The sequence below is a fragment of the Piliocolobus tephrosceles genome, chromosome 16 (assembly GCF_002776525.5).
Source record: "Piliocolobus tephrosceles isolate RC106 chromosome 16, ASM277652v3, whole genome shotgun sequence".
In the NCBI taxonomy this organism is placed as follows: Eukaryota; Metazoa; Chordata; class Mammalia; order Primates; family Cercopithecidae; genus Piliocolobus; species Piliocolobus tephrosceles.
Genome location: NC_045449.1, coordinates 70,116,545 through 70,129,557, shown reverse-complemented (window position 1 = coordinate 70,129,557; position 13,013 = coordinate 70,116,545). Strand labels below are relative to the sequence as shown.

Sequence of the window (13,013 nt, the reverse complement as noted above, 5' to 3'; positions counted from 1 at the left end):
AAAACATTATATATAATGGATTTTATATATAATAGATATATTATTATATATAATATATATGTTATATATAATAATATATAACATATAACATTATATAATATATGACATATATATTATATATGCATGCCTTGAGGTATCAGAGACATTAAAAAATCAAACTTGCTGGTCCCCTGAGGTCAGGAGTTCGAGACTAGCCTGACCAACAGGGAGAAACCCTGTATCTACTAGAAATACAAAAATTAGCTGGAAGTGGTGGCAGCCACCTGTAATCTCAGCTACTTGGGAGGCTGAGGCTGGAGAATCGCTTGAATCCAGGAGGTGGAGGTTGCAGCGAGTCAAAATCCCACCACTGCACTCCAGCCTGGACAACAGAGTAAGACTCTGTCTCAAAAAAATATATAATGGCCGGGTGCGGTGGCTCATGCCTGTAATCCCAGCACTTTGGGAGGCCAAGGCAGGTGGATCACGAGGTCAGGAGATCGATACCATCCTGGCTAACATGGTGAAACCCCATCTCTCCTAAAAATATGAAAAAAAAAAAAAAACCAGCCGTGGTGGTGGGTGCCCGTAGTCCCAACTACTTGGGAGGCTGAGGCAGGAGAAGTGCTTGAACCCGGGAGGTGGAGGTTGTGGTGAGCCGAGATCGCGCCACTGCACTCTAGCCTGGGCAACAAGAGCAAAACTCCGTCTCAAAAAAATAAAATTGAAAGGGCCAGGAGAGTGTCCCTTCCTGAGCAATGAGGAGCATACAAGCAGCTGGAAGACATACCTTTTCTTTTCTCTTTTTGCATCTTCCCTAGAACTATAATCAGGAAGGTTCTGCACACAAAAATCCTCAAGAAATGCCCTCAGGCTGACCTCTTCCATCTGAATCGCTGGCAGATGGAGCAGAGCACCCCAGGGAGGGAGCCGGGTGCACTGCAGCAGTGGAGAGCCAGGAAGGGTAGTGTCCCACACTCCAGCTCCTCCTGGCTGGGCACAGCAGGCTGATGGGTCCCTTGAGGGACAGATGGTCCCGATGCAGAGTTAAAAAAACACATCAGTCTTCCTGACTCTGCATGGCCTAGAAAAGTCTATAGCGTCAGAACTTGCAGCATTTGCAAACAAGCACGAACCATTGAAGACTGGGCACGGTGGCTCACACCTATAATCCCAGCACTTTGGGAGGCCGAGGCAGGTGGATCACCTGAGGTCGGGAGTTCGAGACCAGCCTGGCCAACATGGAGAAACCCCGTGTCTACTAAAAATACAAAATTAACTGGGTGTAGTGGCACATGCCTGTAATCCCAGCTACTCGGGAGGCTGAGGCAGGAGAATCTCTTGAACCCGGGAAGTGGAGGTTGCAGTGAGCCGAGATTGTGCCAGTGCACTCCAGCCTGGGCAACAAGAGTGACACTCCACCTTAAAAAAAAAAGACTGAGTTCTGATTGCCGTGTGACAAGTATCTGCCATTACTTGACTCTCAGATTGAGAACTTTGAGCTTCTAAAAAAAGAAAACACCTAATAACTGCAAAAGATGATAAACTCGGGGTCGGCTCTGCCTCCTTTCAGCTCTTGGCAGGCATAAGTGTCATTCCTAAGGGGAGAGGCAGGTGCAGTCCCACTAGCCGATCTGTCACCTCAATTTGCAGCCTTTAGTAGTGTAGGAGCCACACTGCCTGGGAAAGGCTGAGCGGGAGCCAGGAGCCACAGCCAAGCCCAGGACGCAGTGGCCTGAGTCTTTTTTTTTTTTTTGAGACAGGGTCTTGCTCTGTCACCCCAGGCTGGAGTGCAGTGGCGCCATCTCAGCTCACTGCACCCTCCACCTCAAATCTTTCTCTTTTTTTTTCAGATGGGGTCTCACTCTGTCACCCAGGCTGGAGTGCAGTAGCGCGATCTCAGCTCACTGCAACTTCCACCTCCCGGGCCCAGGCAATCCTTCCACCTCAGCTTCCTGAGTAGCTGGGATTAGAGTCACGCACCACAACCCCCAGCTACTTTTTTTTAATTTTGTCTTTTTTTCTAGAGACTGGGTCTCTCACTCTGTTGTCCAGACTAGTCTCGAACTCCTGGACTCAAGCAGTCTGCCCACTTGGGCCTCCCAAAGTGCTGGGTTTACAGGCATGAGTCATACCTGATCAATTTAGTTTTTAAAAGCATGGTTGGAGCCGGGCTCAGTGGCTCACGCCTGTAATCCCAGCACTTTGGGAGGCCAAGGCGGGCAGATCACGAGGTCGGGAGTTCGAGACAGCCTGGCCAACATGGTGAAACCCCGTCTGTACTAAAAATACAAAAATTAGCTGGGCATAGTGGTGTGCGCCTGTAGTCACAGCTACTTGGGTGGCCGAGGCAGGAGAATTGCTTGAACCCAGAAGGCGGAGGTCGTGGTGAGCCGAGATCACGCCACTGCACTCCATCCTGGGCAACAGAGTGAGACTCCGTCTCAAAAAAAAAAAAAGCATGGTTGGGTGACTGTCTGGGTGATGGCTGCTGCGGAGGGCAGTGTGGCAGGAGGTTTCTCATCTGCAAGGACCCTGAGCATAACAGCAGGAGCCTAATTCTAGTTCTAAACCAACAGCATGCATGTCATGCATGCTCAAAGAAGGCTGGCTGGCATGTCACCCGTGAAAATGGTCTTCACAGACATGGAAAACTAAGCCAGTTTTACCAACCAGTGCTTGAGAAAAATGTCTTTTAGAATGAGAGACTCAGATTCCTTAAAAAATTAAACATAGGATTACTATATGACCTAGTAATTCCACTTCTAGTTCTGGTCTGTACCTAAGAGAGAGAAAAACATGTCCTCACAAAAACTTGTCCACGAATGTTCACAAAAGCATCATTCACAATAGTCGAGAGGTGGAAACAACCAAATGTTGATGGATGACTGGACAAAGAAAATGTGGCCTCTTCACACAATGGAATATTATTTGTCCATAGAAAAGCATGGGGTCCTGACACATGCTACAGCATGAATGAACCTCGAAAACATGATGCAGAGTGAGCGTCCAGATGCAAAAGGTCACCTATTGTATGAGTCAATTTATACGAAATGTCCAGAATAAGCAAATTTATAGACAGAAGGCAAGTTGGTGGTTGCCAGAAACTGGGGAGAGGGAGAATGAGGTGGAACTGCTTACAGGGTATGGGACTTCCTTTTGGGGTGATGAAGATGTTTCGAAACTACATAGACGTAGTGGTTTCACAACATTGTGAGTGTACTTAATGCCACTGATTGCACACTTTAAGATGTTACGTGAATTTCACCACAGATTTCTTTTTCTTTTGTTTTATTTTTATTTATTTATTTATTTATTTATTTATTTATTTATTATTATTTTTTGAGACGGAGTCTTGCTCTGTCGCCCAGGCTGGAGTGCAGTGGCCGGATCTCAGCTCACTGCAAGCTCCGCCTCCCGGGTTTACGCCATTCTCCTGCCTCAGCCTCCCGAGTATCTGGGATTACAGGCACCAGCCACCTTGCCCGGCTAGCTTTTTGTATTTTTTAGTAGAGACGGGGTTTCACCGTGTTAGCCAGGATGGTCTCGAACTCCTGACCTCGTGATCCGCCCGTCTCGGCCTCCCAAAGTGCTGGGATTACAGGCTTGAGCCACCGCGCCCGGCCTATTTATTTATTTTTGAGACGGAGTCTCGCTCTGTTGCCCAGGCTGGAGTGCAGCGGCGACATCTCAGCTCACTGCCAGCTCGGCTTCCAGGGTTCATGCCATTCTCCTGCCTCAGCCTCCTGAGCAGCTGGGACTACAGGCGTCCACCACCACGCCCAGCTAATTTTTTGTGTTTTTAGTAGAGACAGGGTTTCACTGTGCTAGCCAGGATGGTCTTGATCTCCTGACCTCATGATCCGCCCGCCTCGGCCTCCCAAAGTGCTGGGATTACAGGCTTGAGCCACCACGCCCGGCTTTATTTATTTAATTTTTTTGAGATGTAGTCTCGCTCTTGTTACCCAGGCTGGAGTGCAGTGGCTCAATCTCGGCTCACTGAAACCTCCACCTCCCGGGTTCAAGCGATTCTCCCACCTCAGCCTCCTGAGTAGCATTCAGGCGTGCGCCACCATGCCCAGCTAATTCTGGATTTTTAGTACAGGTGGGGTTTCATCATGTTGGCCAGGCTGGTCTCGAACTCCTGACCTCAAGTGATCTCCCTACATGGCCTCCCAAAATGCTAGGATTACAGGTATGAGCCACTGCGCCCCCTTTTGTTTTTTTTTTTTTAAAGACAGAAAAAAAAAGAAAGAAAGAAATTGGTTTGGTAATAAATGGCTTCTGGTCAAAAAAAAAAAAAAAGACAGAGTCTCATTCTTTCCCCAGGCTGGAGTGCAGTGGCATGATCACGACTCACTGCAACCTCTGCCTCCCAGGTTTAAGTGATCCTTCTGCCTCATTTTCTTGAATAGCTGGGACTACAGGCTGTGTGTCACCATGCCCGGCTAATTTTTATATTTTTAGTAGAGACTAAAACTGGTCTCAAACTCCTGAACTCAGGCGATCTAGCTGCCTCGGCCTCCCAAAGTGCTGGGATTACAGGTGTGAACCGCCTCGCCCAGCCCATTTCTTTGTTTTTATTATTATTTTTTTTTTTACTGCTCCATAGACAGAGCTGTGGCTCACGCCTATAATCCCAGCATTTTGGGAGGCCAAGGCGGGTGGATCACCTGAGGTTAAGAGTTTGAGACCAGCCTGGCCAACAAGGTGAAACCCTGTCTCTACAAAAATACAAAAATCAGCTGGGCATGGTGGCATATACCTGTAATCCCAGCTACTCCAGAGGCTGAGGAAGAAGAATCGCTGGAACCTGGGAAGCGGACGTTGCAGTGAGCCAAGACCGTGCCATTCCACTCCAGCCTGGGCGACAGAGCAAGACTCCATCTAAAAAAATAAATAAATAACAATGCATCCTGGAAACCTCTCGTGCCCCCTACCAGTTACTCCCCCCTGCCCCAAGGGTAACCACTTATGTTATGTATTATTATATTTGGGGGGAAAAAAGACTTACTTAATCAGCCTATAGTCCCAGCTACTCAGGAGGCAGGAGAATTGCTTGAGCCTGGGAGGTCGTCGTTTGAATGAGCTATGATCCTGCCACTGCACTCCAGCCTGGGCAACAGAGGGAGACTCTGTCTTAAAACAAAACAAAACAAAAAAGTAAAAATAAGCCGGGTGTGGTGACTCACGCCTGTAATCCCAGCACTTTGGGAGGCCGAAACGGATGGATCACCTGAGGTCGGGAGTTCAAGACCAGCCTGACCAACATGGAGAAACCCCGTCTCTACTAAAAATACAAAATTAGCTGGGTGTGGTAGTGCATGGCTGTAATCCCAGCTACCCAGGAGGCTGAGGCAGGAGAATCACTTGAATCCTAGAGGTAAAGGTTGCGGTGAGCCGAGATGGCGCCATTGTACTCCAGCCTGGGCAACAAGAGTGACACTCCATCTCAAAAAAAAAAAAAATTAAAAAAGTAGAAATGTTGAAAAGCCTCCTTTTCTTTGTGTCTCGGACATGGTAAGTACTAAGAGGACTCCTAAGTGAGTTTGGCTTCGGGCTATTCCTTAAGAAAGCTGCTTTCTGGGGAGAAGGCAACGGGGGATCACACAAGGGTGCCTGCCTAGGGAACGGCTGAGGGCCACATCTACTTCCAGGGTCATTTAGCACTGAGGTTCCCAACTAGGGAGCACGTAGGAATCACCTGCAGAGCCTGTGCCCCACTGCCAATGACTACTACGACTTCACTGCTCTGGAATTTTTCATTTTTTTTTTTTTTTTTTTTTGAGACAGGGTCTCTGTCACCCAGGCAGGAGTGCAGAGGCACAAACACAGTTCACTGCAGCCTCAACCTCCTGGGCTCAAGTGATCCTCCCACCTCAGCTTCCCGAGTAGCTGGGACCACAGGGTCATGCCACTGTGCCCCTTTTTTTTTTTTTTTTTTCGGTACAGAGTCTCACTATGTGGCCTAGGCTGGCTTTGAACTCTTGAGCTCAAGTGATCCTCCCACCACAGCCTCCCAAAGTACTGGGATTATAGGCATGAGCCACTGTGCTCAGCCTGGTCTGGAATTTTCCAGAGTTCCCCAGTGATTCTAATGCATAGACAAGTTTGGGAACTACTGACTTAGTATAAAGGAAGGCTGTTTTCCAAGTAGGTGAACAAACTAAATAAGGACTCAGGGAGATTTCTGTAATTGCCTCAGAAAACTTCTTGAAAGGCATCAGGCCGTGCACAGTGGCTCACACCTGTAATCCCAACACTTTGGGAGGCTGAGGTGGGCAGATCACCTGAGATCGGGAGTTCGAGACCAGCCTGGCCAACATGGCAAAACCCCGTCTCTACTAAAAATACAAAACTTAGCCCAGCGTGGTGGCGGGCGCCTGTAATCCCTGCTATTCGGGAGGCTGAGGCAGGAGAATTGCCTGAATCTGGGAGGTGGAGGCTGCAGTCAGCTGAGATGGCACCACTGTACTCCAGCCTGGGTGACAAGAGCAAAATTCTTGTCTTAAAAAAAGAAAAAAAAAAAAAAAAGGCATTAGGAACTATAGTGATCCCAGTGACTATTTCACATCTGGAAATGAATCAGACATAGTGCAGAAATGACACATAGTATTATAATCTCTCCCCACATCCTTCCAGACACTGACGTGGGACTGTGGGAACAGTGACAGCGCTGGCTGCCACCCAGGCTTTACGAGAAGCGAGGCCAGGCCTGGCTTTACTGTTCCTACAGTGGCTCCCGCTAGGTGGTGTCAAAGCAGGTGCTTTGTGAATTAAAAAAAAAAAAAACTAAATTAAATCCTATTTCCCTGTTGAACAGTAATACAATTTTGAAAATGCATTTTTCTTAAGAGCCAATTGGTATTTAATTACTGGGGGATTCTATTTTCCCTGGTGTGTAAAATGAAGATAAACTTACCTTCCTACCATGAGGACTTTGAGAGCGCACCCTGGTGGCCAACTAGGATGTGAGCCTGGAATTTTCTGGCTGCCTCCTCCGCCTCTTGCCGCACTGTTATTTTCCAATATGGGTTAAGTTTCTAAGAACCTGACCGTGTTTCCATGGTGGTGGTTTTGGAATAGCAGCTTGAAATGTGTGAAGGAATGGGAGAGGAAAGACAAGAGGAGAATGAAGGAGGAAGGCATGGGCCGGTAGGGAAGGGGAAGGAGATGCTGGGAAGCTCTTAGGTCAAGGTGACCTGGCTTAGGAGTTGACTCTACGCACAGTCTGGAACTTGGGCTCATAACAGCGTCCAACTTGTGTCTTTCCACCAGCCCTGATATTCCATTTGTGAACCCTTCCTGGATAATCACTAGAAAGACAATTTTTCATCCAAGAAAAGAGCATATGTTTCTGAAAGCACTTGACTCCCTGGGGAAGCATTCACATTATCTGGTTCTGAGTAATGAACTATCCTGAAGTGCAGTGGCCTGAAGCAGTAATTTACTAACCCCTACTGTGGGCTGCTGGCTGATGGGTCTCAGCGGGGTGGCTCTCACTTGGGGTCTCTGGTGGTTGCGGCGTCAGCGGGATGAAACATCTGAGACGGGTTGCTGGCCAGAGTGTGGCCCCCTGTGTGACATGGCATCAGGGCTCCAGGAGGGAATGTCCCAGGAGTAGTCAGTCCAGGAGACCCAGGCCGAAGCTGTGAGGCTTCTCATGCCTGAGCCTCAGTCATCCCAGAATGTCCCTTCTGCCACGTTTTGATGAAGCAAGTCACTGAGACCAACCCAGATTTCAGGGACAGGAATTAGAACCCCCATCGCCTTGTGAAGAGCAGTTCATGCTCTGTCGCCCAGGCTAGAGTGCAGCAGCACAGTCTTAGCTCACTGTAACCTCCAACTCCCAGGCTCAAGCAATCCTCCCGCCTCACCTCCTGAGCAGTTGGGACTACAGGCATGCACCACCACCCCCAGCTCACTCCCCTCTCAATACAAGCCGCCAACGTTTATCCAGCTCTTGTTTTGTGCCGACACTGGCCTAAGCAATGCACACATGTAGCCAGTTTCATGAAGGACACACGGCCTGTTAAAGTGAACATTAAGAAAAGGTTTCGTTTTCTCTGATAAACACCACCAGCTTTGTTTGGTTGTTCGAAATCCCCATTTCCACGGAGCATAAGATTCCCCGCAAGGGCACTCAGTATGATTCCACATTTTTCTAGTCATGTTTTGCTATTAAGACAGCCAGTCGCAGTGGCTCACGCCTGTAATCCCAGCTCTTCGGGATGCCAAGGTGGGCAGATGACTTGAGGTCAGGAGTTCGAGACCAGCCTGGCCAACATGGTGAAACCCCATTGCTACTGAAAAGACAAAAATTAGCACAGGGTGTGGAGGTGCATACCTGTAATTCCAGCTACTCAGGAGGCTGAAGCATGAGAATCGCCTGAACCAGAGAGACAGAGGTTGCAGTGAGCCAAGATCGCACCACTACACTCTAGCCTGAACAACAGAGTGAGACTCTGTCTCAAAAAAAAAATGGAAGGCCGGGCGCGGTGGCTCATGCTTGTAATCCCAGCACTTTGGGAGGCCGCGGCGGGCGGATCACAAGGTCAGGAGATCGAGACCACAGTGAAACCCCGTCTCTACTAAAAATACAAAAAATTAGCCGGGCACGGTGGCAGGCGCCTGTAGTCCCAGCTACTCAGGAGGCTGAGGCAGGAGAATGGCTTGAACCCGGGAGGCAGGGCTTGCAGTGAGCTGAGATCCGGCCACTGCACTCCAGCCTGGGCGACAGAGCGAGACTCTGTCTCAAAAAAAAAAATGGAAAAAAAAAAAAGTCAATCCTGAAAACAAGGTCTTGGTGAGGTGCCACCATTTCATCCGTCCTCGGTCTCTCCGCCTTTCGCAGAGCTTCCAGCAACGCCATGTTGGGCCACAGCATCCGGAGGTTCACAACCTCTGTGGTCCGTAGGAGCCACTATGAGGAGGGCCCTGGGAAGAATTTGCCATTTGCAGTGGAAAACAAGTGGGTGTTACTAGTTAAGATGTGTTTGTACTTTGGATCTGCATTTGCTGCACCCTTCCTTATAGTAAGACACCAACTGCTTAAATCATAAGGATGTTTCAGTTCGTCCATTTAACAGATATGAAGAGCATTTTAAGAGGTACAGCCTCTGGAAATGGATCAAACTGTAACTCATGGTATACTAGATATGTTTGTCAATAAACTTACGACATGAAAAAAAAAAAAAAAATCAATCCTGTCTCAAAAGACCCTGATCCCCTCCCAGCACAGGCACCAACACTGGGATGAGGACACGGCACGTCTCTCCCCTCCCGCCCTGTCCCTGTGCCGATTCTGTGAGGCTGTGTCAGGAAGGAGAGAAATGGAAAGCAGACATGTTTCCCGCGGTTCCTGGTGGGTAGTGGCTCTGCTTTCCCCTTGCTGGGGGCTTTGCTGCGGAGACCAGGCTTATCTCCAGTTCAGTTTGGGGCCGGCTTATTCTCTGCAGCAGGGGCCTGTGCGTGCACTGTTCCTCAGCGTCCCTGGCTTCTGCTCACCAGATGCCAGTAGCAGCCCCCAAGTTGTGACAACCAAAAATGTCTCTGGACCTTGCCAAATGCCCCTGCGGGACACACTTACCACTGATTGAGAACCTAGGCCTCTACTGATTTGGTGTGGCCAAGGGACAGCTGCTCAGGCCTACTGATGAGAGGCTGTCTCCTAAGTGGCTCCCCTGGGTGACGCATTCTGCTGACTCCAGGAGGTAGCCTCGCGCCATATTGCTCTGAGAGGGTACCCCTACCCCCAGGCCCGTAATCCGCAGGACTGGGACTTCCATACTCTGGATTCGACCATACTCTAGACTCGACTCTGGGCCCGAAGGTACAGCGTCCATCTTCTGAAGGGGACCAGGTGCGGTGGCTCATGCCTGTAATCGGGATTACACTTTGTGGGCAGATCATTTGAGGTCAGGAGTTCAAGACCAGCCTGACCAACAGGATGAAAACCTGTCTCCACTAAAAATACAAAAATTAGCCAGGCATCATGGCCCACACCTGTAATCCCAGCTACTTAGGAGGCTGAGGCAGGAGAATAATTTGAACCTGGGAGGTAGAGTGCAGGGTAGGGGGGGTGGGGGGGTGGGGGGATCTGTCCCGCAGACCCTGACCCAACAATGGATGAATAATGTACACTGACACAGATATTCTGCTTGTCAGTCCGGCTAACGGTCCAGGCCCCTCACAGACACCAAAGAAGGTGCTGTAAAGAGTAGCAGCCATGGTCTCGACTCACTGACCCTCCTGGCATTTATTCAGGACACATTAAATGACCAAGTAAACACCACTAGAAGGTAATTACCATTGCTGACCCCCCAAGTAGAGAGCAACCTTGCACCCATAGATGGTCAAAGGTTAGTCTTAGGACCACAAGAGTAAACAAGCTATTTAGATAGACTCCTCTACATTCCTATGTTAATTACCCTTGCTATAGCTCAAAGAGGATTAGGCTGCCTTCAGCCATAACGCTATCTTGAGGCTTTTGCAAAAACCTGCAGGCCTTCCAAGAAAGTTTGTGTTTATTTTACAATTTCTCCCACCATCCTGACTGAACCCCTACAGTGCAGGTTGCAGTGAACGGAGATTGTGCCACTGCACTCCAGCCTGAGCTACAGAGTGAGAATGGTCTCAAAAAACAAACAAACAAAAATATCTTCTGAAGGGATGGGTGGTCCCAGCTCAGTGTTTTCCAAACCTCAGGAGCCCCAGGGCAGAACAGCCGGTGCACAGCCAAGAAGACAGCCAGCTGGGACAGAGGTGGCCTTCCCTGCCCTCCCACACACTCAACAGACAGTGACTCCACTGTGTCCCCAACTCCCACAACCTCCATCTGGTTTCAAGAGAAACCAGTCAAGTCCTCTCAAAAGAGTGAGGCTTCACCGGGCACGGTGACTCACGCCTGTAATCCTAGCACTTTGGGAGGCCGAGGCAGACAGATTACTTTAGATCAGGAGTTGGAGACCAACCTGACCAACATGGTGAAACCCCGTCTCTACTAAAAATACAAAAATTAGTTGGGTGTCGTGGCGGGCACCTGTAATCACAGCTGCTCAGGAGGCTGAGGCAGGAGAATCACTTGAACCTGGGAGGTGGAGGTTGCAGTGAGTCGTGATCACGCCATTGCACTCCAGCCTGGGTGACAGACCGAGACCCTGTCTCAAAAAAAAAAAAAAAAAGGCCGGGTGCGGTGGCTCACACCTGTAAATCCCAGCATCCCAGCACTTTGGGAGGCCGAGGCGGGTGGATCACGAGGTGAGAAGATTGAGACCATCCTGGCTAACATGGTGAAACCCTGTCTCCACTAAAAATACAAAAAATTAGCCGGACATGGTGGCGGACGCCTGTAGTCCCAGCTACTTGAGAGGCTGAGGCAGGAGAATGGCGTGAACTTGGGAGGCGGAGCTTGCAGTGAGCTGAGATCGCGCCACTGCACTCCAGCCTGGGCGACAGAGCGAGACTCTGTCTCAAAAAAAAAAAAAAAAAAAAAAAAACAGTGAGGCTTGCTTGGGCATGGTGGCTCACACCTGTAATCCTAGTACTTTGGGAAGCCAAGGAAGGCTGATCACCCTAGATCAGGTGAGAGAGAGAAAGAGAAAAATGAGGGGCTTGGGCAGGGTGGCTCACATCTGTAATCCCAGCACTTTAGAAGGTCAAGGTGGGTGGATCACCTAAGGTCAGAAGTTCAAGACCAGCCTGACCAACATGGTGAAACCCCGTCTCTACTAAAATTACAAATATTAGCCAGGTGTGGTGGCAGGCGCCTGCAATCCCAGTTACTCAGGAGGATGAGCAGGAGAATCACTTGAATCTGCGGGGTGGAGGTTGCAGTGAGTTGAGATCGCGCCATTCATTCCATCCTGGGTGAAAGAGTGAAACTCCATCTCAAAAAAAAAAAAAAATGATTGAGGCCTTTTGTCACAGACACTGGCTGTCTCCAAAAGGTGGCCCCTTCCCTCACTTCCCTCCCTCCTTCTTTCAGGGCAGGTGCAATGACATTTGACACCAACTACCCGGGGTTCGGCAGCAGGTGACAGATGGCAGCCACCTTCCTCCACAGGACAGCCCTCACTTCAGACACCAGCTATAAGTTCAGGGTCCTCACTTTTGACCAGATGACCTCAAATTCAGAGGTTCCCGCCACCCCCTCAGATTCATAACTGATTAGAATGACTCACAGCACTCAGGTAAATGCTGAAGTTTATTTACAGTTTTATTACAGCAAAAGAACACGAATCAGAACCAGCCACAGCTAGGAAGCACTGGGCCAGGGCTGGGTGGGCCCCGGTGCAAAGCGCTGTTATCCTCAGGGACACTTTAACCCTCCTGGTACCTCCACGTGTGACAATACATGGAGCATCGCTAACCAGGGAAGTCCACCCGAGCTTCTGTGTAGAGTCATCCTTGGGGTTTTATATGCAGGCACGATCCACTGAACTCAAACTCCAGCCCCTCCGGCCCGGAAGCCAGGCTGATAACAAGTGGCTCAAAGACCCAACCTTCTAATTTTTTTGTCTTTTTCTTTCTGCTACTTTTTGTTTGGTTGTTTGTTTGAGACAAGTTGTTGCTCTGTTGCTCAGGCTGGAGTACAGTGGTGGGATCATGGCTCACTGCAGCCTCAAACTCCTGGGCTCAAGTGATTCTCCCTTATGATCCCTCTTATGGGACCATAAACGTGTACCACCACACCCAGCTAATTTAAAATAATTTTTTGGCCGGGCGCGGTGGCTCAAGCCTGTAATCCCAGCACTTTGGGAGGCCGAGACGGGTGGATCACGAGGTCAGGAGATCGAGACCATCCTGGCTAATACGGTGAAACCCCGTCTCTACTAAAAAATACGAAAAACTAGCCGGGCGATGAGGCGGGCGCCTGTAGTCCCAGCTACTCGGGAGGCTGAGGCAGGAGAATGGCGTGAACCCGGGAGGCGGAGCTTGTAGTGAGCTGAGATCCGGCCACTGCACTCCAGCCTGGGCGGCAGAGCAAGACTCCGTCTCAAAAAAATAAAATAAAATAAAATAAAATAAAATAA

General features: G+C 49.4%; 1 protein-coding gene across 1 annotated transcript; it reads left to right on the top strand.

Annotated features, from left to right (window-relative positions):
* Positions 1 to 8,849: 8,849 nt before the first annotated feature.
* LOC111542387 (cytochrome c oxidase subunit 7C, mitochondrial-like) lies at positions 8,850 to 9,179 on the top strand. The gene has a single exon (XM_023211746.2). The coding sequence runs from the start codon at positions 8,850 to 8,852 to the stop codon at positions 9,039 to 9,041; it is 192 nt and encodes a 63-aa protein (XP_023067514.1). The 3' UTR covers positions 9,042 to 9,179.
* Positions 9,180 to 13,013: the final 3,834 nt, after the last annotated feature.